A 25,276-nucleotide genomic window follows, 5' to 3' on the forward strand; every position below is an offset into this window, starting at 1 on the left:
CTTTATCCATTTGTCCATCAGTGGACACTTGGACTGTTAACATATCTTGGCTATTATAAATAATGCTGGTATAAACATTGGGGTGCATGTATCCCTTTGAATTATTGTTCTTGTATTTTTGAGGTAAATACCCAGTAGTGCAATTGCTGGGTTGTAGGGTAGTTCTATATTTAACTTTTTGAGGAACATCCATACTGTTTTCCAGAGTGGCTGCACCAGTTTATGTTCCCACCAACAGTGCATGAGTGTTCCTTTTTATCCACAGTGGTATTTCATTTTGGCTTTGATTTGCATTTCCTCTAATGACTTATGATATTGAGCATCTTTTATGTGCTTATTGCACCACTTATATATTTTCTTTGGAGAAATGTGTATTCAGATTCTTTTCCCATTTTAAAATTGGTTAATTTGTCATTTTATTATTGACCTGTGATTTTTCTCCTCTTATCATCTCTGTCATCTTAGTGTTGGCAATCTGTGTCAGTTAGGGTTCTCCAGAAATATAGAACCAATAAGATATATACATGTATGTGTGTGTATTTAGATATGTATGAAGACAGAGAAAGAGAGAGATTGATCAATTGATTATTAGGAATTGGCTCTTCTGATTATGGAGGTTGGCAAGTCCAAATCTGCAGTTTAGGCTGGCAGGTTCAAGACCCAGGAGAGACAGTGGTACAATTTCAGTCTGAAAGCCAGCAGGTGGAGACCCAATAGAGCCAATGGTACAGATGAAGTCTGAAGGCAATCTACTAGAGAATTTCCTTTTACCTGGAGGAGAGTTGGGTTTTTTGTTCTATTCAGACCTTCAACTGATTGAATAAGGTCTACCACCTTATGGAAGGCAATCTGCTTTACTCTATCAATTAAAATGTCAATCTCATCCAAAAACACATTTACAGAAATACCCAGAATAATGTTTGACTAAATATCTGGGGACCCTGTGGCCCAGTCAAATTGACACATAAAATTAACCATCATGGCATCTAATGATTGCCTTTTTTCATTCAGTTTGAGCTTTTTCTGGTTCTTGGCATGGCAAATGAGTTTCAGTTGAAAACTGAACACTTTTGGTATTATGTCATGAGACCCAGGCTATAAAAGTCATAAGGTCTGGGAGAGATGCCCTTCTTTGCATTCAGTTTTTAGATCATGCCTGAGTGCTGGCTTGTGGCTTAAGCCAGGCACATGGTGAGAACTGTTCCCTGGAGACTTGTGGGCTTCTCTTGATATGGGGGAAATATGGCATGGGGCTCACTGCCTCTGAGCTGTGGAAGCTGCTGCAGACAGAAGATCAGACTTGGGTCTGGTGCATGTGGGCTCCATTCAGGAGAAATGTCTTTAGAGCTGACTGGTATGTCCAGTAACCTGGGAAGAATAGGAAAGGTGTCCAAGCAGAGACTGGGCATGCAGCCTTCCAGGTATCCTGGGAGCCTTTGGCTCCCTGAACGACTCCTTGGCTTTTCAGCTTTGCTGGGCAGTGACCAGGAGTGCTAATTGTCCTTGGTCCTTTGAGAGCTCCAAGGCAGCTTCAAAGAAAGCTCTGTGGGGCAAGGGCAGGCAGGTCTGGTGTGGGTCCTGCCTGGACCCCCCAACACCTGAACACTCCCTGCCTAGGCCCTGCCAGGTATTTGAGGAGGGCCCAAGGGCACTTCTACATCCAGGGCTATGTGTCTTGTCCACCTGTTTTTCCTCAACTCCTTTTTGCTTCCAGACAAATGATGCAGCTGGTAACACCTGGAACTGGCTCTACTTCATCCCTCTCATCATCATTGGCTCCTTCTTCATGCTCAACCTGGTGCTGGGCGTGCTCTCAGGGTAAGAGGCCATGTGAGCTTGTGTGCTGCCTGCCTGCCCTTCTGTGTTCTCAGGCTAAGGGGAGAGATGGTGGAATCAGATGTGGGCATGTGTGATGTGGGAAAGGTGAGGCCTGGCCTGGCCTCATGGCCACGCTGTGGTGGTCACTCCTATCATCCTGAGCTCTGGTCAGCCTTTCCTTTGTGCTACCATCCTGACCTCTCTCTTCACCATCCCCTGGCCCTGGCCTCCTTGCCTCTCTCCCAACTTGGCTTTCACCCTGTCCCCTGATGGTGGGGGAGGGGCTGCTGCTGGATCTCACCTGGGTCCATGGTGGGGTTTTTGGGCAGCCCCGGTGCCTAGAGAGACCCTCTGCTGCTACAGAGGAGAGTGAGGGAGTGGTCCTATATCCTGGCTGTAGTGGTCACCAGGCTCTCCACCCCAGCCTTGACCCCTGGCTTGCTCCTCCTCTCCAGATACCTTTCTGTGCTGAGATCCTCCAGGAGAGAACAAGGGAGGGTGAGAGGCTGGGATTCCCTCCCAAAGAAAGGTGCCTTCCTGACCCTACATCGTACTCTCCTGTCCTGCATGGGGCCAATGGCTACAGAAGTGCTGTGTGCTTAGGGGCACAGATGGAGCTGATGTTTGGGGACCCTGCCCTTCCATCAGTCTGAGGAAGCTCTGTTGGGAAGGCCTGGCCTGCGCTCTGTTCCCCCGTTGGTATCATACCCCCTGTAAGACTAGAGGAGAACATCTCCGTCCTGCCAACCCTGAAGATTCCTGCTCAGGCCCAGGGCTCCTGAGATAGGCTGGGGGAGAGGCTGGTGGACCCAAGGGGTAGCTGTCCTTTTGGCCTGGAAAGGAACAGCCACTGAGAGGACAATGGTTGGGGTCCACGGCCTGTATGCTCTGGCTCTGGAACATGTCCTTAGCCTCAGTCCTCTCCTGGAAGTGGTATGTCACTAGCATGTCTTTCCAAGCACCTCCGTAGGGACAGGCACACCCACAGCACAGGGGATGGATGTACAACTTCCAGTCTGATGGAATTGCAAGGTCTGAGCTGCATGGGGCATCCAGAGGAGGCCTGGAGCTCATAGAAGCCACCTAGAGAAGGGGCCTTTCCATTGAGACTCAAAGGGAGAGCAGGAATGAACTTAGCAAAGGAGGGGAGAGGGTTTCCCAGGCAGAGAAGAGCTGGGGTGGAGGCCCAGAGGTACCCAGAGGGCTGCAGTGTGTGCTGCAAGGATGCTCAGAGCTGGAGCCAGAGGGGTGGAGGGAGAGGGTGCTGGGGCTGGCAGACGGCAGGCTTGTGGGGAGCGTGGGCTCTGTGCTGAGGACAGTGCACGGTGGGGAGGTGGTAGGAACATGAGTAGGTTCATGGCGAGTTGGGAGAGCAGCCTGCTTAGGGTGGCTTTGTGTGGCTTGCCCTGAAGAATGTACAGAGAACTGGGGGGCTGGGGCTGTGGGGCTCCTCACTGAGCAGGGCCACGAACTTTGTGACTTCCCAGCCCTCCTCCCACCTGTGAGCATCCTGGCCTCTGAGGATGGTGATATGGGATGATTTTCCTAATTAGTCTCAGCTGAGCCCTCCCTCGGGCATCCAGGCCCAGCAGGCAGACCCCAGGGTTCTCTTTCAGGCCTGGGCAGGCTTGGAAATGGCAAGGCCCCGAAAGCCAGCGGTCAGCGCACAGCAGGTGGGTCCCATGCCGGCTGCACTCCAAGGCCGCCGTGCTCAGATGTCACCTCTACGCCTGGCCCGGGGAAAGCTCGCCCTACAGGACTCCGTCCAGCCACGGGCCGGCTTGTAGCCCACCATCCTTGTTCTTCCTCATGCCCCAGGCTGTCACCCACAAAGCCTTCCAGAGGAGCAGGATCAGGGATTCCTCTTGGGGCTTTTCTTAGCAGTGAGAACTGATGCCTGGGGAGGACAGGCCCTGCTGCTGGCTGCCATGTGAGAAGTGGATGCTCTGGGCAGGGCCTAGATTGCTACAGCAAGTTTTTGCTGGTGGCTCTCAGACTGATTCAAGTGGTGTTGTCACTGCCCCACCCCTGCCCCCCAGGCCCTCCTGCCCTCATCACGGCCAAGGGACAGAGGCTGGTTGGAGAGGGGAGGAGGGGAGGGGCCCTGTGTCCCTGCAGATTGGGGGTTTGCGAGGGATGGGCGGTCCAGGCAGGACCTGGCTCCGCTTGTTGCCAGGAACACCACAGCTCAGGCCCTGGTGGACTCTGGTCACGAGCTGGGGTCAGTGCTGGCCAGAGCTGAGCTCTCTCTCCTGCCGTGGCTATGTGCCAGGAGTTAGGTCTGCTGGGCTCACTGCACCAAGCCCAGAAGCTGCTTCTCCTGGAGGAGAAACGGCCACTTCGCTGAGGACAGACATTGCTGTTTTGCTGCCGGGGTGTGCCTACCTGTCCTTTGGGGACCTGGCTCCTGCCCCAAGCCGGGGCTGAGAGGCTCGCCCTGCTGAATGCTGGGTGCACGTATACTTGGGCGTGCTTGTGCGCCTGTGTGTGTGAATGGCTTCCTTCTGGCTGTGTGAGCCCAAAAACTTGTCTGGGAAGCTGGGGCTGGGCTGCTGAGGGCTGAGGAGGGCAGAGGTCACTCTCCTGGGCATTGTGAGCCTCACAAGTTTGGCTGAGGTGGCTCTGGAATGTTTTCCTTTCGTCGTTGGCTTGCCCGCATCCAGTCCCTTCTTGCCCTGTTCCTGTCTGTCCTTCCCCTCCTAGCAAGGGCCCTGGGTGTGAACCAGCAGAAGAAACAAAGTGAAAGGTCTCTGGGCAGTTCTTGCCCAGAAGATCTCTGTAGGATGCAGATGACAGCCTGGCACTTGGAGGGTGTGCGCCTCGGCCTGCTCTGGGCAGGGGGGTGTGGAATTGTCCCAGCTCTCTGGAGCCCCCTCTGGGGACGGAGGTGCTGTCCCTGTGTGCTGGAGGAGTCTGAGGAAGGAGGGTTCACCTGGGCCCTCTGAGGGCTCAGGTTGGAAGAGGCCATGGTGGTGAGGGGCGGCCCATGGCCTGCACGTCGTGTCCCAGCCTCTTCCTGGTTCCCTTTGCCTCCGCATCCACACACCCGTGGGGCTGGTGGCTGTGCTCACACTCACCCTGTCTGCTTCCTTTTCTGGCCCCTGCACCATGCAGAGAGTTTGCCAAGGAGCGTGAGAGGGTCGAGAACCGCCGGGCCTTCCTGAAGCTTCGCCGGCAGCAGCAGATCGAGCGGGAGCTCAATGGGTACCTGGAGTGGATCTTCAAGGCCGGTGAGAACCAGGGGCTGCTGCAGCGCTCCTGGCCTGGCCTCTGTCAGTGGCCATGGGGAGGATGAGACCAGTCTAGGAGAGGGGAGCTGAGGTGTCTGAAGTGTGTTCTCCAGCCCACCCAGGGTCCTGACACCAGGCGGCCATATGGCTCTGGGGACACTGGCCTTTTTAATGGAGGCGTCTGGCATGGCCTAGCCTAGGGCTAGTTTCTGCCTGTCAGACTCAGGCGCCCTACCCGGGACCTGAGCCTGCTCTGTGCTCTGCACCTGGTTCTGGGCTTTGTCAAGCCTGGGGTTTCTGACTGCCCCCCAGCCTCAGGCCAGCATACTTTCCTCCATATGGGGCACCCGCTGCGCCTCCTTAGGTGCCTCGTCAGCGAGGAACTCACCTGGTGGGGTGGCTGCTCTCAGGGGAGGGTGGTATGAGCGTGGGAACAGGCCAGGCGCCCCTCATGGGGCGCTGCCGGTGGGACACAGAGAGGGTTCTGTCTCAACAGGAAAAGCTCAGCCATGAGCCCCACAGGCTTCTGGAATTGTAAGGGCTGAGAAGGCAGGGTCGGGCCGCAGGGGGCACCCTCATCCTGGTGTGCTCCTGGGGGGTGAGCCCTGGTCAGGGGTTGGGATGGGAAGGCTCCAACCTGAGGCTGTGTCTCACTCACAGAGGAGGTCATGCTGGCCGAGGAGGACAAGAATGCGGAGGAGAAGTCCCCTCTGGATGGTAGGTGACCACTGTTAGCACTCTGTGCCCAGCGAGACGCGTGTGCTTGACGCTCTCGCTCTCCTGGGCAGCTGTGCGTCCCCTGCACACAGTCCTGGGCAGAGCCCGTCCCCGAGGCCGCGGCATGCCCCGGGGAGTTGCGTGCCATGGACCGGACTGGAGGTGGCTGGCGGAGGGCTCTCCCACCACCCCTGTCAGCCTGGGGCTCAGAGCTGTGCTCACAGCATGCCCCTGAGGGCTGTGTTGTCCAACATGGCAGTTCACGTGTGACCGTGTAAGCTCACACATAAGTACACTGCGGTGAAATAAAAGTGAAGGACCTGTTCCTCAGCCTCACCCACCCCATTTCAAGCGTTCAATAGCTAGATGGGGCCAGAGGCTGGTCAGCATAGATCTAGACCATTTCCATCATCACAGAAAGTTCTTTTTTTTTTTTTTTTTAAAGATTTTATTTATTTATTTGACAGAGAGACACAGCGAGAGAGGGAACACAAGCAGGGGCAGTGGGAGAGGGAGAAGCAGACTCCCTGCCAAGCAGGGAGCCCAAGGTGGGGCTCAATCCCAGGACCCCGGGACCACGACCTGAGCCGAAAGCAGACGCTTAACGACTGAGCCGCCCATGCGCCCCTCCCTGTCATCATAGAAAGTTCTGTTGGACAGTGCTGCTTCTAGAAGCTTTCAAAGTTCAGGTTTAAACCAAGCTGGATCTGTCTTGGGCTCAGGGTGATGTAGCTCCCAGACAGCCATGGCAGGACTCCTAGCACAGCCTGGGGCCACCAGGGCAGGGACAAGGGCCAGTGTGGCCATGGTCAGCAGCCCGGCGACGGGCATGGCCCCAGTGGCAGGAAGGCCATCCTCTTCATAGCAAAGCCGAAGCCAGAGAGGCTGGCCACGTCTGCTGTAGCCTCGGCTGGACCCACATCTGGGGCTCTGCTGTGCTGGTCCCTCTGCGGACCTGACTGACCTCTCTGCTCACCGGGCCTCGGGGTGTGGGCTGCTGGGGCAGCCAGCTGCGGCCTGGCCTTGCCCTACACAGACGTCTCCTGGTCTCCTTGGTAGCCACTGACATCATCAGGGAGAAGAGGGAAGGTGGCATCCCCTCCAAAGTCCTTATCCCCTTGGCTCCACAGACTGAGAGGGGCTCACGGGGGCCAGGATAGGAGATCCCCAGGAAGACCCGCACACCCTCAGCTGGAAGACTCCCCAGCCCTGGGGCAGGTGAGCTGGGTGCTGGCTCATGCCGTCCCCTCTCCTCACCCTTGTTTAAAGCAGTGTTGAAGAGAGCAGCCACCAAGAAGAGTCGGAATGACCTGATTCACGCCGAGGAGGGGGAAGACCGGTTTGCAGACCTCTGTGCCGTGGGTGAGTCTCTTTGGGTCCTCCTGGCTGAACGGGGCCTGTCCTGTGACTGGGTGTAGAAAGTGCACCTAACCTCCTGCCTGTCCCCTCTGGGGCGATGTTCCTTCCCTTCCTTCCCTACGGCCCACCCTCCCGTGTCCATCCTGATGGCAGGAAGTAAAGTGCCTTCCGCCCTCTGCTGTGTGCTCAGCTTTCTTTCCCAGAGCCAGGCTGTGGGAGTGGGCTGTGTGTCCAGCTCCTGGAAGTCCCGTGTTGCCCAGGGCCTGCCGCTCCTTTGCATGCCCTGACTGCTCTTGGCTCTGCCGTCCCCCATGTGGACGCAGAGCCTCAGGCCGCATCCCACAGCTGAAGGGCTGCGAGTGTCACTGACTGTGGGGACCGAAAGGATCTGGCTGTCTTTCTACCCAGCCCCTGTCTGTCTTCCATGCTCCTGGGGCCTCTGGCCTCATCCCCATCTCCTCAAATGGTGAAAGCGGAATTCTGGTTAATTCAATCACACGGAGCCGCTTTAGTTCCCTTCCTCAGGCTGGTACCAGAAGTGCTGGGCCCCTTCCCACCGAACGCCCGGTTATTGTGCATTCTGCGACAGAAGGGGCTGAGCCGTGGGTTTCCACCTTGACAGTTGGAGAAGGGCTTGCATGGCAGTGAGCTTCTCACTGCGAGGCACCAAGTCAAACACGATGCAGGCAGCCTCGATCTCCAGCAGTTCCTGAGCGGGCCTGGGTCCGAGGTCTGCTTCTCATGATGTGGTTACATTTATGAGACAACTCTGTAATGAAACTTACTTGTGCATTGATTGATATCTATGTCAATGTCTGTCTCTATTTTTCCATCTAGCTATCAATCTATGTATCTATTGATCTATCATCTGCCAATCATCTATCTAACCATTCATCCATCCATCCTTTCCCTCTTTTTCTCCCCACACAGACCCAGTAAACATATGTCAGTAACTTGGGATTTCTCCCTGTTTCTCAGATAGAACACACATCGGCATCACACCCACACACATACACACACGTAGAGTTTTGAGATCTTTGCATGTTACAGAAATGCTTTCATACAAATTTTTCTCATCGGTACCTTTTGGGGACCACTCCCCTCAGAAGTCTAATTCTAATTCTAAGTCGGTCTTCCATGGGTTCACTATAATTTGTTTGGCAGCTCTGTGTTGATGGCCGTTCATTTATCTTTAGGATGTTTGATCTTCATCATGAAAAGTGCTGCCCAGACAAAGCCCGTAAACATCCGCCCTTCCTCCCCAGCGCTTCTGTGCCTGTGGGTAGACCCCCAGGAGCAGGGTGCTGTGCCAGTTATGTGCCGGAGATACTTTTGACTTTTGCTAGCTCGAGACCAATTTGATGGTTATAAAGTGACGTTTCTTTGGGACTGCCATTCTCATTTCACTCGCTACTAGTGATTTTGAATCTCTTTTTAAATGTTGGTTTCCCATTTGAATTTCGGCTTTGGTGATTCTTCATATACCTGTCCATTTTTCTATTGGGTGGTTTGTGTTTGCTAATTAATAAGAGACTGATGTGTGTTGTGGATCTGAGCTTTGTTACAATTTTTACAAATTTATCATGTGAGTGTAATATTTAAATAGTCCCCTTTTTTCTATTTTACCTAGAGTTTTTATTCTGATTTTGTAAAATTAATTGGAAAGATTTTTTAAAGTCTTTTCCTATGGCTTAGAATAATTCAAGTAACATAACACCTGAATAATCTGTTCTTTAAAGGTGAGATAAAACCGTGAACCCAAAATAAGAAGAACTTGGACCCGTTTTATAAACTATGCTTTGTGAGGAAATCTTCCATTTTCTCAGCGTCTCAAACTTGTTCCTGCAGAGTTGTCTGTACTTTTCTCATATAATTCTTCTCATCTCTCCTGTGTTCAGCTGCGTGTTTTTTCATTCACTCGGCAAATATTTATTAAGTGCCCATGACACGCAAGGAACTGTTCCAGGCACTGGGGCTTCAGTGTTGAAGGGAACGATGAAGCCCCTTCCTCTTTTGGTTTTTCTGTTCCAGGGGTGGCGTCAGGCCCCGAGCAGTATAACACGAGAAGTATGCCGCGTGCAGTGCCACCTCTGGAAAGGGGAAAAATCGGGAAGCGAGGGGCTTGGAGGGCCAGGGGGTTGGGATTTTAAAGAGAATGGCCACAGAAGCCCGCCCCGCACCCTCCCCCCCCCGCCCCCACCCGGGGAAAGGTCACCTTTGAGTAAAGCTGAAGGAAGTGAGGAAGTCAGCCTCATGGAAGGGAACATTCCGGCAACATGTGAGAAGACCCTGAAGCAGGAAGGAGCGTAGCACAAGTGGGGACTGTGAGGGAGGCCAGGGTGGTTGGAGTGGAGTGGCGTGGGTCGGGGGAGCGGCGTGACAGGAGATCAGAAGGTCGCGGAGGGCAAGGGCCCGGCAGGGACTCTGGCCACTGGTGGGTTTGCAGAGGGGAGACGCTGTCCGGCTCCAGCTGGGGCACAGGAGGGCCCCAAGTGCAGAAAGGCAGAAGTGGGGCCCGTTCAGAGGCTGCTGTAGGGATCCGACTGGTGGTGGCAGCCACGGGCGTGCCCAGTGGCCAGATTCTGGATACATTCTGAAGGCAAGCGCACAGGATTTACCGGCCGGCTGGGCGTGGGCATCAGAGGATGCGGGCGCCACGTGCCTGGGGGTGGGGCTGGGGGCTGACGCCCAGAGTCCGGGGGAGCATGTGCTGTGTGGGCACACGTTGGAGAGCCCGTGGGGTTGCGGGCGGCTGTCTGGAGATCTGGCTGGGCGCTGTGAAGGTGTCGACCCCTCTGAGGCTGGCCTGGGTCTGCTGACTTTGCTCTTGCTGTTTACTAGTCGTCAGAATGTCTGTCTGTGTGCGCTGTTTTATTAATTAGGATCGTGTGGGGTTAATCTCTATGAATGATCACATAAAATGACCCAATTTTACACTTCCTTTCTTCTATTTTTTGTCTTAAATGTCATGACTTCCTCTTGTATCTTTAATAAGTTCATCTTTCTAAATTATTTTGATTTGCTTTTTTATTACATTCCTAATTTCTTAAACTGTGCAGCTTGTTCTTCCTCTCTTTTTACCAGCGGGGGCTCTGAAGGCTGTGCCCGCCCCTCTGCGTGATGCTTCGCTGGGCGGCCTCCTTTCTGTCAGCGTCTAGACCTTGGTTGCTCTTCTTTACTCTGCATCCAGAGTCACCTGCCCTCTCTCTCCCTGACTTCTCACTGCCCGCTCCATGAGCGGCCACCTCCCCTCCTTGGCTCTCATCATTACTGCCATGCTTCTTAGCTGTTGTATCTTGTTTTCATACCATCCTTGCCCCCGAGATGCCTTGTTTCCATAAGGAAATTGGTGTTATTTGCCATCACTCTGCCCCTATTGGCCCCAAAGATCGAGAACATATGACCTTTGCAGTGTGTTCGCCTCCTCCCTTGCGGTTTGAGGACGTTGGTGTTTTTAGCCCTAGGCTGTTATTACTCCCTGTGGTTGCTCCAGAACCCTTGCTTAGCAGGCCAGCGTGCACCCCCAGAGGCTGACCCTTGCCCGCGTGGCTTTGCTTTCCGAGGTCCTCGCCTATGGCCGCTGCCCCACCGACTGCTTTCTCTGCTTGCTCTCTGTCCTGTGCTCGGCTGGTTTCCCCGAGGCTTCTGGCTTCTTGCTGAGCCTTGCGTGTCCTCCTCCCTGAGGTGTGAGGTCTTTTTGCTGGGTCCTCCCGCCACTCTGTGGTGTCCCCCTGGCCCCTGCTGTCCTCGTGCCACGGAGGTGCCAGGGGCCGGGGCTCTTGTGCTGTGTCAGGAGCTCCTTCTGTGCCTGTGGGCTCAGGCCTTCCTTCATGGAGGGCTTCTCCCATGTGTTTAATGAGTTCATCTCCTCGCCTCGTTCTTTTTTGCATCTGGAATCCCTATTATTTCATGTTCTGTCTCCCACTTGGCTCCTGCAAGTCTCGCCCTCTGTCCCTCATTCAACATGTGGCTTATGCTTCATCCTTCAGAGCCACTAGTTTGGGTTCTAAGAGTGAACCTCCTCTCCTTTCATCTGCTGAAGGGAATTTTATTTTTTCTCCAAAAGTTTCTCCTTTCAGTTTTATTTTGATTGGTTTGGTGCTGTACTTGAGTCCCTGGGATTTTGCTGATTTTTCCTCCTGGGTCCCTGGCAGGGCCTCCAGGCTCACTTGCTTTCAGGGCCTCAGGCCTCAGCAGGTTCAGGACGGCTTGGGCGTGGGGCTGGGCAGGGAAAGAAGAAGCCACGTGTGGGTTTCCTCATGCCCAGCACCTCCTTTGTCCCTCCGTCTGTGCGAGGATGGCGGCGTCCCGAGCGCTGGGCTTGTCACCCCTCCATCCACCCTGCCCGTGGTTGAGCCCACGTGCCCCGCGTCGTTTTGCTGACTCCCACACAACGTGCGGGGCCAGGTTACCTGTGATCTGTTTCTGAGTGAGGGCTCTCTGGGCTGTGTGACACTGTAAAGCCACGTGCCCAGGGCAGGGCTGGTGGGCTTTGTGCCTCCATGGCCTCCATGGCTTGTTGGCGAACACGACCTTCATTATCCCATGCTGGTGACTGCGGCCGCAAAGCTGGAAAGGAACGCATTTCTCCTCCGTCCCTTCACTGGCCTCTGGTGGGGTCATCGAGGGTGGGATGATCTCAGTCATCCTGCCTTCTCTCTGCCACTCAGGGCCTAAACTCTGTACACATGTGTGGAAGGAATGGGTATTGTTACGCAGGTCCAGCATAGACTTTATATTAACTAATGAACCCCTCTTTTGGGCATGATGGAAAGAAATCCGAATATTATGTACACTCATGCATTGTTCTCACTAATGCTTAACTGTGCTGATATTCATAGGTTGATTTAATTCTTGATTTCCCCTAGCTTGACGACATATTTTTTCCTTGAAATAAGCCTTTTGATTATAAAGAATATACACTGATTAAGTTAAACATGGAAAATGCACAGTATGAAAAGAAGCAGTCCCAAACTCTCATGATTTTCCCCACCCAGAGCTATGATTCTGGACGTGACGTGTGTCCATGTTCACTGTGGACCCCTGCTTTTACCAAAGAGCTGGGCTGGAGTCACTGTCCGGAGCTGACCTGAGCACATGGCAGCTGCTTACTGGGAAAGGCTGTCCTCCAGGGCACATGTCTCTGTCTCCAGAGACCCAGGACCTGTTCCATATTTGCCTGCGTGTCCCTGTTCCCTGACCAAGCGGAGGCCAGGGGGTGGGCAGGTCTCTGTCCTTGGTTCTGCCATGGTGTGCGTGGGGACACACCTCTCCCTGGGAACTGACAGGGGGGCACCTCATGCTCAGTGTGCCGGGACTCTCGCTCCCCCTTCTGTCCCTTGGAGTGTGTTAGAGGGGGGGATGGGTGGGGCTTCAGGAGCCAAGTAAGGGTACGTGGTTTTGGGCAAATGTGGCTCAGGACGTTACTGTCTGGATATGCCTCGACGAGTGAAGATGTGTGTGGTTGTTTGCATGTGGGTCCGGGCGGCTGTGCCAAGGCAGCATTCCTAGGAGGCCTTCCGCATGGCAGGGGCCTGCTGGTTCTTACTGGGCATGGTCCAGTGAGCCAGGGGGGAATGGCCTTGGAACCTCCCCTGGAGAACTGGCTGCTTGTCTCGCTGGCCACACTGCACAGAGCAGTTTGCACAGGTCACGTGTCCTCTTGACCTTCCTTCCCAGCGTGGCCCTGTGTGTGTTCCTAGGTGTGCACCTGTTGTGATTCTGTGAGTGGTTGTGTCTTTGAGAGTGAGATGGTCAGGGTGTGTGTGACTTTGTTTCTCAGTGACTCAGGAAGTGGCAGGGGATCTGAGTGTGTGGGTTCTCCGGAAGGGTCTGTGCTCATTTCAGTGAACTCAAAAAAACATCAGCCCCAAAATACTATTAGTGTGCCACTGAGAGTCTGGGTGCACTCACACACACACACACACACACACACACACACACACACATTCACACACACAGAACATCACATGACACACACACCCTCACCCAGGGACCCGATGCCCAAGCTGACTGGGTTTGAACCCTGGGAGGCTCACACATGCCCAGGCCCTTATTGAAAACACTAGAGAGACCCTGATGTGCTGCAGAGACACGGATGTCCTGAGAGACAGAGCCATGCACACTCACCACCTCCAAGCCCCCATGAAGACTGCTCAGTTGTTTGTCAGGGAGTGCAGCGGCTCTCGCGAGGGTTCTCTCCTGCCCTCACAGAGTGTGCAGTCTGGTCTGGAAGGTAGGCACAGAACAGGTCAACGAGCCAATACGGGGGCATATGATACGCGGTTGTGATTACTGCGGGTGGGCTGATGACCCTATTTCGGAAGGAGTGCCCAGAGAAGGGTGCTTTGTGAAGTCCAGATGTGAAGCTGAGAAGCAGCCTGCTGTGGAAAGGACCAGCGGTGGGAAGCATTTTACACTTAGGGTCACGGCAGGGCAGAAGTGGCGTGTACGTGGTGATGGGGGAAGGCCGTGGTAGCTTCATCGCAAACGTTCCAGAGACTGTGTTGGGTTTTGTGGGCCATACTCACCTCTGCCTCTGCACCAGGATAACAGCCATGGGCCAGATGCAAGCCAAGGAGCTTGGCTGGGTTCTAGTCAAAGTACTTGAAAATAGAGGGGCACCTGGGTGGCTCAGTCGTTGAGCGTCTGCCTTCGGCTCGGGTCATGATCCCAGGGTCCTGGGTTCGAGCCCCGCATCGGGCTCCCTGCTCAGCGGGAAGCCTGCTTCTCCCTCTCCCACTCCCCCTGCTATGTTCCCTCTCTCACTGTCTCTCTCTTTCTGTCAAATAAATAAATAAAATCTTTAAAAAAAAAAAAGTACTTGAAAATAGGGAGCCAGGGGCACCTGGGTGGCTCGGTTGGTTGGGTGGCTGCCTTCAGCTCAGATCATGATCTCAGGGTCCTGAGCTCGAGTCCCGCGTGGGGCTCTGCTTCTCCCTCTCCCTCTGCCTCTTCCCCCTGCTTGTGTTCTCTCGCCCACACTCTCTCTCTTTCAAATAAATAAATAAAATCTTTAAAAAAGACAGGTAGCCAGTTGCTGCTGATCCCTGAGTTGAAGCAGGGGGAGGACCAGATGCTGTAGTGCTCTCCAAGGCCCATGGAGGAGCTGGGATGGCCGGGAGCATCGGGACTGCTGGAAGGTGGCCGGGAGGTGCTGGGGACCATCTGGAGCCAAGTGACTGTGGAGACCACCAAGGCTCTTGGTTCCCTCACCTGTGAAATGGGGGTGGGGTCAGGACCCACTGCAGGGGGTGCAAGGGTAATCAGCTAAATGCCAGTAACACACAGGGTCTGACACACGTGGGGCCTTGAGCTAGACCCGGGCTGGGGCAAGTGCCCATGAAGGTGTTCTCATGCGGGAGCTATGTGTCTGAGTGGGAGGGGAAGCGTGTCCTCAAGGGTGTGTCCATGGGGCACACGTCTGTGAGGGAGAGCGTGTCCTCAGTGAGCCCCTTGTTCCCCCAGGATCCCCCTTCACCCGTGCCAGCCTCAAGAGCGGAAAGACAGAGAGCTCGTCATACTTCCGTAGGAAGGAGAAGATGTTCCGGTTCTTCATCCGGCGCATGGTGAAGGCGCAGAGCTTCTACTGGGCGGTGCTGTGTGTGGTGGCCCTGAATACGCTGTGCGTGGCCATGGTGCATTACAACCAGCCGCAGCGGCTCACCACGGCGCTGTGTACGTAGCTGCAGCCTGGGCCTCCCCTCACCTCTTCCCGAACCACCTCTGGTCTGCAGCCTGGAAAACCTGGTTCACAGCCTTTTGCCTTGGAATGCCCTGGGTAGGACCCCTGCACTGACCCAAGTGCCCCCTAGGGCCTCTGCTGGGGCCTGAGCTCCCCGTCCCGGGTGCCAGGAGGCCTAGCTGATTGGAACGGGTTAGAAACCCATCTGTCAGTGTGGTGGGAAATGAGGCGGGGTCCAGGGCACACTGGGAGGAAGTTGATGGGGTGAGCAGGCACAAGCCAGGCCACGTGGACCTGTGTCCTCCCTTGGAAGGGCCTCAGACCCACGGACCAGAGGACTTAGCCCCTCATTCCAATCTGCCACAAGGCTGCGGCTCCCTTCCTGGACTCCTGAGGAGGAAGAGTCCTGCCTTCTAGCGCTCTTCCTGGGCTGTTTGGCTGTTTGCATTTTTTGGTTTTTGAACCTGACCAGGGCTGACTTGCCCCATGTCCATGGGCCTAAGGGCCACAAGAGTCTGAGTCATGACTTCTCTTGGCCCTGGCTGCAGTTCCAAGGAGGAAAGGAAGAAGGTAACTGGGCTGGTTGAGGCCCCTTGCCCCTCTCCAGGGACCAGGGCTGACCTTCCAGGACCAACCCTTCATACCCTAGGGCTCTGCAGGCCATGGGGAGCTTGGTCTGGGTCTGTCGTCCCACCTCATGAGAGCTCTAGACACGAAACTCCCTAGTAGTTTCTGTCCTCTGGTCAGGCCTTCCGCCTTCCTGTTCCCTGGGGGTCAGCTGCAATAACCCTGCTTGATATCTGGGGCTGATGTGGACGCAGGGCCTACTGTGGATTCCCCTTGCTCTCTCCATGGGAGCCCTGTGTGCCTGAAGCCTCCCTGAGGTGGCAAGAGAGTCTTTTCTCCAGGGAAGAACGCTCCTGGATCTGAGTCCTGGCCCCGGTGGGCCAGCCACACTCCCCTCTTCCAACCCTGAGCCTGTCAGCTCTAAGTAGGAGCTCAGGCAGCTCTGGAAGGGTTCTTATGAGCTCCACAGGCCACCTGAAAATGTGGGTGGGGGTGACTGTTGGGGGGTGCGATGCTAGCCTGCAGTTTCCCAAACTTGTACTGAAAGCTCTTGTGTGTCATGGGGAAGGGCATAGAGGCAGAAGAAGCCAGAGGGGCCCAGGGAGCTTCCGGCAGGCAGCCTGGCTCGGGTTGCCCAGGGGAGCGAAGTGAGGAGGCGGTTTGTGTGCTTTGAACTGCCCGCTCTGGCCCCTAATCCATATATCCTGGGACCTGTACTTTGGTGTCTAGGGACTTTGTTTGGGACTGAGGTGAGTACTTCCCTCCATATCCCCTCAGGATAAAGTCTCCTCACCCTTGGGGGTTGGGTGGGGACCAGGGAGGTGGGGCTTCCTCTTGACCCCGCCAACGGTGCGGCTGTTCCTGGGGCTTCCTGGCCAGACCTTTCCTTCCCATGGAAGAAGCTGATGGTGCCCAGTCAGTCTTGTGGTTACTGCTTGTTTCCTGGGGACCTGCCACCCGACTGGCCAGGCAGCAAGCTGCAGGACCTGGTCACACATCTGTTGTGCGGGAGCACAGGCCTGGGAGTGCCCAGGTGCTGGGCCAGGCCACAGGCATCCCTGGCCACGCTTCTTCCCCCTTGCTGCTTTGTCTTCTCTGTGGTTCCCTGGGAATTCCTGAATTCATTGTCATTACCTGGGGAAAACGGCCGGCGGGAGAGATGGGTGTATGCTGGGTCTGCACACCTCTGCTCAGTGCCCTGGGCTCTGTCCTTGGCAGCTGGGCTGGAGCTGAGGAAGGCGGATCCAGCCAGGTAGGGCAGGTCTTGCAAGAGGCAGAGGCAGTGGCCGAGGTAGGAGGGGGTCTCCGCCAGGTCTAGCTTCACTGGAGCTCCCCGGGAGGCTCTGCCCTGAGACTGGCCAGCCTGCAGAGAATGGGTTGTGTGCACCTCAGCTGTGTGTCCATCCAGGGCCCATCCCCAGTACACCACCAGAACCCCTGAGACTGAAGCCTAACTGGGAGGGGGGAGGGAAGGGAAGCAACTGGCTGTAGGGCTTTGTCATCCTCTGACCCCCCGGCCTCACAGGACAGGCTTGGCCACCCTGTCCTCCGATTATGATACAGAACACCGATTAAATTCTCTGCCTCTGCCCCCTCCCCCCGCCTTGGTGTGTGAATGCCCAGAGAGACGGCTCATCTCTGTCTCCTCTGCAAGTTCAAAGCAGCAGCAGCCTGTCAGTTGGACGATGATTCAGGCGTGAATGAATGGCTGCCCTTTCTTGGCCTCAGAGGGGAGGCTGAGCGTATGAAGCCAAGGGGGTCTCTCCCGCAGGAGAGTGGAAGGGCAGGCAGGACGCTGGGGCATTTCTGGCTCCGGCTGCTCCCTTTCTCTGAGGAGGTCTTACGTCGGCAGCTCCTGTGCGGGTTCCTTGCACTGCTCTCACGTGGGTCTCCTGGGAGCAAGGTCGGTGGCCAGGCAGCTGTAGCTCCAGGGTCTGGTGTGTGGGCAGGGGCACGGCCCATCCTTGTGGCCTCCCCCTCCAGGATCTGAGCTCTTCTTCCGGGGTGCCCCACGGCGCAGGGGCAGGAGCCTTTGTGACCTCACGTAGAGAGGCTCTGGGACTGTGCAGGGTGTTGGGGCGTTCGGAGCTGGACTTGGGGGCAGGGCGCCGCCTCCCTACCCCCCTCACACCTGCTGCTCAGCACAGCCGGGCCCAGGTGCCGGTCATTCAGGCCTGGCTGCAGTGGTCTTCTGCCTAGGTCAGTGGGCATCCGTGCCTGGCACCTTGGCCTCTTGGCTTCTCCAGGGAGTCAGCTTTGCCTTCTCATTCCTTATCGCATGCCTGGCTTGGGTGCCTCAGTGACTTTTTGGCTGTCTTCAGAGGCCAGGCTTGTTGTGTGAGTTGCTACCAGGAGCTGATTATCCGTGTACTCAAGCCATAGTAGGGGGTTCCCCACCTGAGACCGTGGGCCATACAGGTCGTTGTCTGTGTGTGGCAGTGGGGCTGGTGCCTCTGCTCCTCCGCTCATGCGCAGTTGGGCTACTGTAGATCTGCCCCCGACTGAGGCTGCTGGGTCTCTGTGGTGGAGTGCATGGTGGAGAGCTGTGTAAGAAAGCAGATGTCAGGGTCCAGAGCTATGTGGTCCCCTCTTCTGTTGTCTGTTTTATCAGGAGGTGCTTGAGGTCCAGCTTCCCAACCAGTCCGGATGCCAGAGGCCCCAGGAAGGCTGGGCTAGTGGCCTTCTGGGGACTGGACTCTCTGGAGCTTACCCTCCACTCCTGCTCAGGGCCTGGGCCCTCAGGGGCAGGCTCTGCCCTGAGCTCTGAGCCGCTTCCCTGGCTTCTGCTGCTCTGGGGCCAGAGGCCATGGTACTTTTGGGCCACTGTACAGAATAATGAGCTGATTCCAGCTCAGCACCTGGGGAGGATGATCAGAGACAGTGACCTTGCTCTGCTTCCCGGACTTCCTGGTTTGACCGCTGCCTCTCTCGCTGTCCGGACGACCTGTTGTTTCTCGCTCTGGCCGTGCGTGTTGTTCGGGCCTGGCTAGGGGTTGTGTCTTGTCTGTGTGCCTGGAATTCCCAGCCTGGCCCTCAGTTCCAGTGTGGCCTCCCTTTGGTCCTGAGGCCCTTGAGGGTCTGCACTCCCAGTGGCAGGGCTCCTGGCTAGGCAGGAGGGGTCGCCTGCAGGAGGGTGAAGGTGCCCAGGAGCCTCTGTGTGACTCATAGAGCGAGGGGGCGGCAAGTGTTGGCGCCTCCTGGGAGCCCCGTGCTGGCCGGTCCAGTATTGGGTGGTAGGTGAACACATGAACAAAGTGAAAACCAAACACGGTGATGTGGGGGTTTTGGAAGGGTTTCGGGGAAGTCCTCACGGAAAGACGGGGTGATTCTGATGAGGAGGCTGAGGGTCTCCACCATGCTCAGAACATGGGGTGGGGAGCAAGCCTGAAGGCAGAAGGATGGGTCTGAGGCCGTCCTCTGGGGAGTACTGTGTGGCCCCGGAACTCACTCCCGAGCCCAGTCCCAGGCCCTCACCTCCCGCAGAGCCTGTCTCTGGGCAGCACCACATTTCAGAGCAGACAGGCATCTCTTTGGGCCCCTCCCAGTCCCAATCCGTTCATTATTCTCCTCCTGAGCTGAGATTTCTGAGCTCGGGGGCCACAGACCAGGCCTGCAGGGCTCAACCCTGGGAGGGCCCAGAGGTCTGGTGTCCTCCAGTCTGGGCTGGAGCCAGGTGGGGGGAGGCTGAGAGCTAATCCCCCTCTTCTCCGGCTTCTCCTAGACTTTGCAGAGTTTGTTTTCCTGGGTCTCTTCCTCACAGAGATGTCCCTGAAGATGTATGGCCTGGGGCCCAGAAGCTACTTCCGGTCCTCATTCAACTGCTTCGACTTTGGGGTGAGTAAGATCTTGATGAGAGGTGCCAGCTGGGGCCCAGGCGGGTCCAGCTGTGCCCTGGCTCGAGAGTCACACAGCCCCTCCCATGTGCTGTACCCAGTGTGTGTGCTGGGGTCTGTCCTACAGGGCCCAGGCCGTTGAGCGTCCTGTGACCCTGTGTGGGTCAGGAAGGCTTCCTAGAGACAGGGCGGGGTCTTGGACAAAGGGACGTCCCATCCTGGTCGGGCCCTGACTTATGGGGGCGTCAGCTGCAGGACACCCTCCTTCCCAGTTCTGACCCTCTCCGTAGAATCTGCAGATCAGCTGAAGGTGCCCCCTCTGTGCCTGGTACAGCCGTCTTTCAAATGTGCCCCTGCTCCACAGAGGGCTCAGTGTCCCCAGCAGAGCTCAAGGGGCTGTGATCCTGCTCCCTCACTGTCCTGCAGATCTGGCTCTGGGCAGCTTGGACACATGCTTCAGGGAGGACCTGACAGGGGCGTGATGGTCCAGCCCTTCTCGTGGGGCTGGCCTGGGTCCCTTCACCAACCTCTGTAGGTCAGGGAGGCCTCAAAGGCAGGTGTTCAAGACTCCCTGGGACAAAGCCCTTCCCAGGCCAGCAAGCACACAGACACCTCCCTGGTGCTGAGCCCAGAGCCCAGGGAGGAGCTCTGACCCAGTGGAGGCTCTCAGTGAAAAGTGGCCGTGCCAGCCCTGAGGAAAGTTCACGCCTCCGCTCAGAAATCAACTCGAAAATTCAGTGTGACGTTGACTTTTTCTGTCAGTGGAGTTGATGGAACATTGTGTCCGCGGCTCTGTTAAATCCTCACAAGGGCTCCTACTTTGTAGACGAGTAACTGGAGATGTTGTGTGATTGGCCCAAGGCTGCCCAGGTACTTTGTGGGGGAGGCAGTGTGAACCCAGCAGTTCCGGCCCTGGAGTAGCAGGTCTGTGCCACACAACGCTGCCTGATCTCTGGGCGAAGGAGGGGCGGTGGCTGCCCAGGGTGTGCCCTGAGACACGGACACCTGCGGTTCTTCCTGGGATGGCTTCTTGTCCCTTGCCTGCTGAGTCACGAGGAAAGCCTGTGGCGCACACAGGCCGGAGGGACCCCAAAGAGGTTAGCAGATCTCAGAGAATCCTTGATCTTGTAAATGTGTTTGTATCTTCTGGTTTGAACTAACTGGATCCCAGGACATGGGAATGATTTGCACATAAGCTAACAAATTATTCCAAAATTTAGCAGCATAAAATAAGTGTGTCTTATCTCACAGTTTCTATAGGTCAGGGGTCCAAGGCTGGCTTAACCAGGTGCCTGTGGCCCAGGGTCTCAGGGAAGTCACAGTGCAGCTGACAGCTGGGACGCAGCCATTCCAGGGCTTGATTAGGACAGGAGAATTTCCTTTCAAGCTCATCACATGGCTGTTGATGGGACTTCCAAGCTCACTCATGTGGTTGGTGGCAGGCCTCAGTCCCGGACACGTGGGTCTCTCCCCAGGCTGCCTGAGTGTCTTCAGGATGTGACAGCTTGTGATCGGAGACAGAGACTGAGAGTACCCAAGACAGAAGCCACAGAAACCCAGGCTCAGAGAGACGACCCATCAGTTCTGCCATATTATATTTGTTAGGAGTGAGTCACTTGGCCCAGCCCACGTTTAACAGGGGTGGGAAATATTACCCAGGGACATGAACCCCAGGAGGCAGGGTCACTGGGGGCCGTCTTAGAGGCTGCCTGCCAGTCTATGCTCTGGTGTAGACCACATCCTTCCTGATGTAAAAGACACCCGCATCCTCCCGCTTCCCCAGCCACCTCCCATTACAGTGTCAGTTCAAAGTCCAGGGCCGTCATCCAAATCAGGCCCAGGTAGAGTCACGGCTCCTCAAGGACAGCTGCTCAGTCCCTCCCCACCTGTGGACCCACGGAACTAAAAAGACAAGCTGTCACCTGCACGGTGGCGGGACCGGCATAGATGAATTGCCGTTGGCATTCTTGTTCAAAGGGGACAGTGGGACACACAAGGGAGTCTGTGGCCCATAGCGGTTCAGGAATCCGGCTGGGAAAAGTTGGGGATCCTGGGATTAGTTCTTAAGGACTGGGAAGCCCTCTGGGCTTTTGGTTTTGGCCTCTGCATCACCTTTCTTGTTCCAGGAAAGATAGCATGTGTTTTCAGCTGGACAGTTTTCTCAGCCTGCTTCCTACCGGTAGGACTTTAGGAATCCAAAGGCTTTTGTCTTGTACTGTCTGTGTCCCTTTCAACCCAAGCTGGTGATGTCTCTGCATAGCTAAGCCTTTCAGTGTGTTGTGGGTATGTTGTGAATCTTCCTGGATTCCACTTGATGAAAGCCCTACCTAAACTCTCGCAACAGGCCCTTCCCGGTGGGGTGCCTGTGCTGAGATGGCTGAGGCCAGCGCACGTTAGTGCCCTGGAGGACTTGCTGCTCATCACGCTGACGTGAGAGGCCATCTCCGCAGGGACGGGCTCCCGCCGTGCCACAGTCGTGCCCTGGCTTTCTCTGTGGACCATGCCATTCCCTAACTCGGCATCCCTGGTTGTCTGGAGAGGCAGCTGACAACCCTTTCCTGTGCCTCTCCCTCTTCCCACGCCGACAGTGGGCGGCAAGAGCACCCCAGGCCGCACCTGCAGACTGCTTGGAGATCCCAGAGACCTCCCCATCCATGCGGCACACTTTCTTCTCTTCACATAGCTGTGGGCAACAGTGTGGCCGAACTTCCTGCCTGTACACAACAGGACTTCTGCCCCCTGTCCTTCAGACCCTTATGTGCAGCTTCCGCACTTCCTCACTGTCCAGAACCCATGGACATGCTGGGTTCACTGACGTGCTGCTCCATGCCCATTCTCTGGCTCCAAAACCACTCCTACATCGGAGAGCACTCCATTTCTGTCTCCAAAATGTGTATTGTTTTTTCTTGATGGATGACAAATTACCCCAAAGTTTAGTGGCTTAAAACAACCATCATTTGTTATCTCTCATGTCAGTGGGTTGGGAGTCAGGTGGGACTTAACTGGGGGCCCCCAGCTCTCGCTCTCCCACAAGGCTGCAGTAACCGCAGGCTCTTTGGGGTGGGGAGCTCACACCCAAGCTCCTGCTTGTGGCCGACAGCCCTCAGTACCTGGTCAGGGGGGCCTCTCCCCAGGCTCCCTCATGTCCTACGTCATGGCAGCTGGGGACCTGCAGCAGAGCTGAGAGCACCGAGGAGGAAGCCAGTCTTTGTGACCGAATCTCAGGGGTGACAGCCAATCACTTCTGTCACATTCTGTTTGCTAAAAGTGAGTCACTGGGTCCAACCCATCCTTGAGGGACAAGGCTATACAAGGTTGGGATACCGAGTAGTGGGGATCACTGTGGGCCATCTCAGGGGCCACCTGTGTCATGGACGAATGGGAACAAATTCTGAGGATTAAGGAAAGACAGAGATGCTGGAAGACCAACAATAAGAACACAGATTTAGGAAACTATGAGCTCCAGCCCCAGACAAACATCCGGGTGCTGTGTGCATGCTGTGGAAAATTGGTGGAGGTGCTCAGGGTCACCAACGACAGGTGGCAGCAAGCTTGTCCCACGTGTTGTGCCGCCTGGGATGTACCAGGGTGCAGCTGTTCGGCTGTCTGGACGTCGCAGGACGTCAGGTGGTCTCTCCGCGATACGTCTGTGTTCAGCATGGAGAGACACGCAGAGGATGGCTGTGCATTTGGGGTGACCTGCCAGAGCAGATGTGCAGTTAATGGACCAGCATTAAACGCTACGGGGTCTCCAGTCGTGGCCAGGGCCTTGTGGCACATTCACCAGTTTCTCAGTGCTGTGGGAGAACGTTGATGCTAAGCTGATCTGATTTGCAGTTGGCCAGTCAGGAAACCAGTAGGCCTACCCTCGCTCCACATCCTGTGTCCCCGTGGTGCATCCAGGGTGGGCATGTTGGGGACTGGTGTGTGCTCCCCGAAGGCTGCAGGAGCTCAGTGTGAGGCGGGTACCGTGTGTTGTGGATGCTTACGGTGTGACCCAGAGATGCTGCATGCGGAGGTGCAGGTGTGGGATGAGTGGCACGTACCTGAGGCTGACCCTCTGTCCCGTGCAGGTCATTGTGGGGAGCATCTTCGAAGTGGTCTGGGCTGCCATCAAGCCAGGAACCTCCTTCGGGATCAGTGTGCTGCGGGCACTCCGGCTGCTGAGGATCTTCAAAGTCACAAAGTATGTTACCTATGTGCTCCCGGGTGAAGGGGAGAGGGGGAATGCTGGTCACATCTGAGACTGGCCTACACAGCATGCTTCTTCCCAGGAATTCATGGTGATGGCCTTGAACTCAGATGTCTGGAATCTCTTTTTGTGCTTATAATTGGTTTAAATACAAAAGACAGTTATAAAGCACCTGCCCAGCATGACTGTCTCGGCCCTGGGGGCCGTATCTATCCTCAGGGTTGTTCCCGATTGGCCCCAATGTTGCCGGCAGGATTCCTGGTTCTCTAGTTAGCTTGCTTCTTGCAGTTTCATACTGTGCCCTCCTTTGAAACCAGCAGTCCCATCTTTCAACTTTCAAAGGGTTACTTTGCTTCATGGTTAACAGAGAAAAAAGAAGTTATCAGATGGAAGTTTTTTTATCATCGCACCCCCAAGTCCTCCCACCTCCCCTGCAGCCCCACCCCCAGGAAGGGAGGGAGGCCTCACTGACTCTGACCTGACCTGAGCCGGCATGGTTCCTCCGTGGCTCCCATTCCCAGGCCCGCTTTCTCCACCCGTGCCTGACGCTGCCCCGTTTAAGCTGTGGCAAGAGGGCAGTGACAGGCCTTTGTCTTCTCTCTATTCCAGTTGGTTCTTTACATAACCCTGGAAGCCATTTGCACCATTTTGTCTACGAGGGGGCTGAGGCCCAGGGTGGAGGTGTGATGCAGTTACTGAGCGAGTGCTGGTCCTCTCTGCCCGGTTCTAGTGGTGGGAAGAGGGGGTGCGCCTCACCCATAGCTGTCTCACCCACAGCAAAGCCTGCTCTGTTCTCAGCTGGTCTTAGCTGTGGCCGCACACACACCACAGCAGGGACCTCGCCTACCCTGAATTTTGGACTCCTGTTGCATGAGTATGTAGCCCACACAGGCTCCAGCGTGGATTTCCATGCAGTTCTCCCCAGCAGCCTGGACCATGACAGCTGCAGGACCCAAGGAGCAGAACTGTCAATAGTGAGCCTGTGCAGGAGGCCCTGGGCTCCAGGTCACCCCTCCAGTGACCTTTCAGCACCCCACTGATCTCCCCAGGGTAGATGGGAGTTCTTTTGGTCTTCTCCAATCTGTTGTAAGTCCAAACCTGAGACCATTTGAGGACATGATGGTGTCACTGCAGGAGAGTGTGGGCGAGAGTCTGGTCCAGCTGCGTCCACAAACACTGCTGGGTGTCGCGTGCGGCATGCGGCCAGTCCTCTGTTGCTTCCCCACGCTGCGCTGGTACCTCGCTCCGGGAGGTGACTGCAAGACCTGCCTTCACCTTGGTTGTGGGGCCTGGTGTTTTAGAGGCTCTGCTTCCTTCCAGAAGCCAGGCCACCCCTGTCCTGAGGAGGGCTGGCTTTTCCAGAGTTTTCCAGCCCATCTTCCATGAACCCTCAAGTGCCTTGTAAGAGAATCCATGGAAGATAGGTGAGCCTCTGTGCCATTGGCCCTTGGGAGGACAGGGCCAGGGATGCTCAGTGACTGCTGTCTGTCCTGCCACTCCCACCTGTCCACGGTGATGGAGACGCAGAGGTGTGTAGTATGTCTCGAGGTGGCTGGAGGGAAGGCCACATGCCCCGACCTCTTCTGGGGAGGAGCTCTCCAGACGTGGACATGGGGTTGGACCCCCAGTCACCCCGTGAGTGAGCTCTCAACAGCCAGGCCACCACAGACTTTAGGGGGACCCGTGTGCCATTGGGTCCAGTTGCATGAGACATGCCCAGAGACATGGTCTCTGACCTCCAGGAGTGTTTGAAGAGTGTGACGGAGGGGTGGGCATTGTGGGATGCCAGGGAAATGGTCTCACAGCGTTGCCGCCCCCAATCCACGCTGTGTCCTGGGCCCTTGCTGAGAGGGGCATTCACAGCGGATTATACATC

The 25,276-nt window shown here is 55.9% G+C and overlaps 1 protein-coding gene across 7 annotated transcripts in view; it reads left to right on the top strand.

Annotated features, from left to right (window-relative positions):
• CACNA1B (calcium voltage-gated channel subunit alpha1 B) overlaps positions 1-25,276 on the top strand; it is a 188,762-nt gene that overhangs the window by 49,797 nt on the left and 113,689 nt on the right. For 5 of the 7 annotated variants that reach the window (XM_078062105.1, XM_078062104.1, XM_078062109.1 and 2 more), the window contains exons 7-13: positions 1,715-1,818; positions 4,933-5,048; positions 5,709-5,765; positions 7,035-7,127; positions 14,592-14,801; positions 19,097-19,209; positions 23,282-23,394. In XM_078062105.1, the coding sequence (XP_077918231.1) occupies positions 1,715-1,818; positions 4,933-5,048; positions 5,709-5,765; positions 7,035-7,127; positions 14,592-14,801; positions 19,097-19,209; positions 23,282-23,394 (806 nt within the window). The remainder of the gene's footprint in view (positions 1-1,714; positions 1,819-4,932; positions 5,049-5,708; positions 5,766-7,034; positions 7,128-14,591; positions 14,802-19,096; positions 19,210-23,281; positions 23,395-25,276) is intronic. The other 2 variants (XM_078062107.1, XM_078062108.1) reach the window with 1 other exon arrangement.

The sequence above is a fragment of the Halichoerus grypus genome, chromosome 14, assembly GCF_964656455.1.
Source record: "Halichoerus grypus chromosome 14, mHalGry1.hap1.1, whole genome shotgun sequence".
Classification (NCBI taxonomy): Eukaryota; Metazoa; Chordata; class Mammalia; order Carnivora; family Phocidae; genus Halichoerus; species Halichoerus grypus.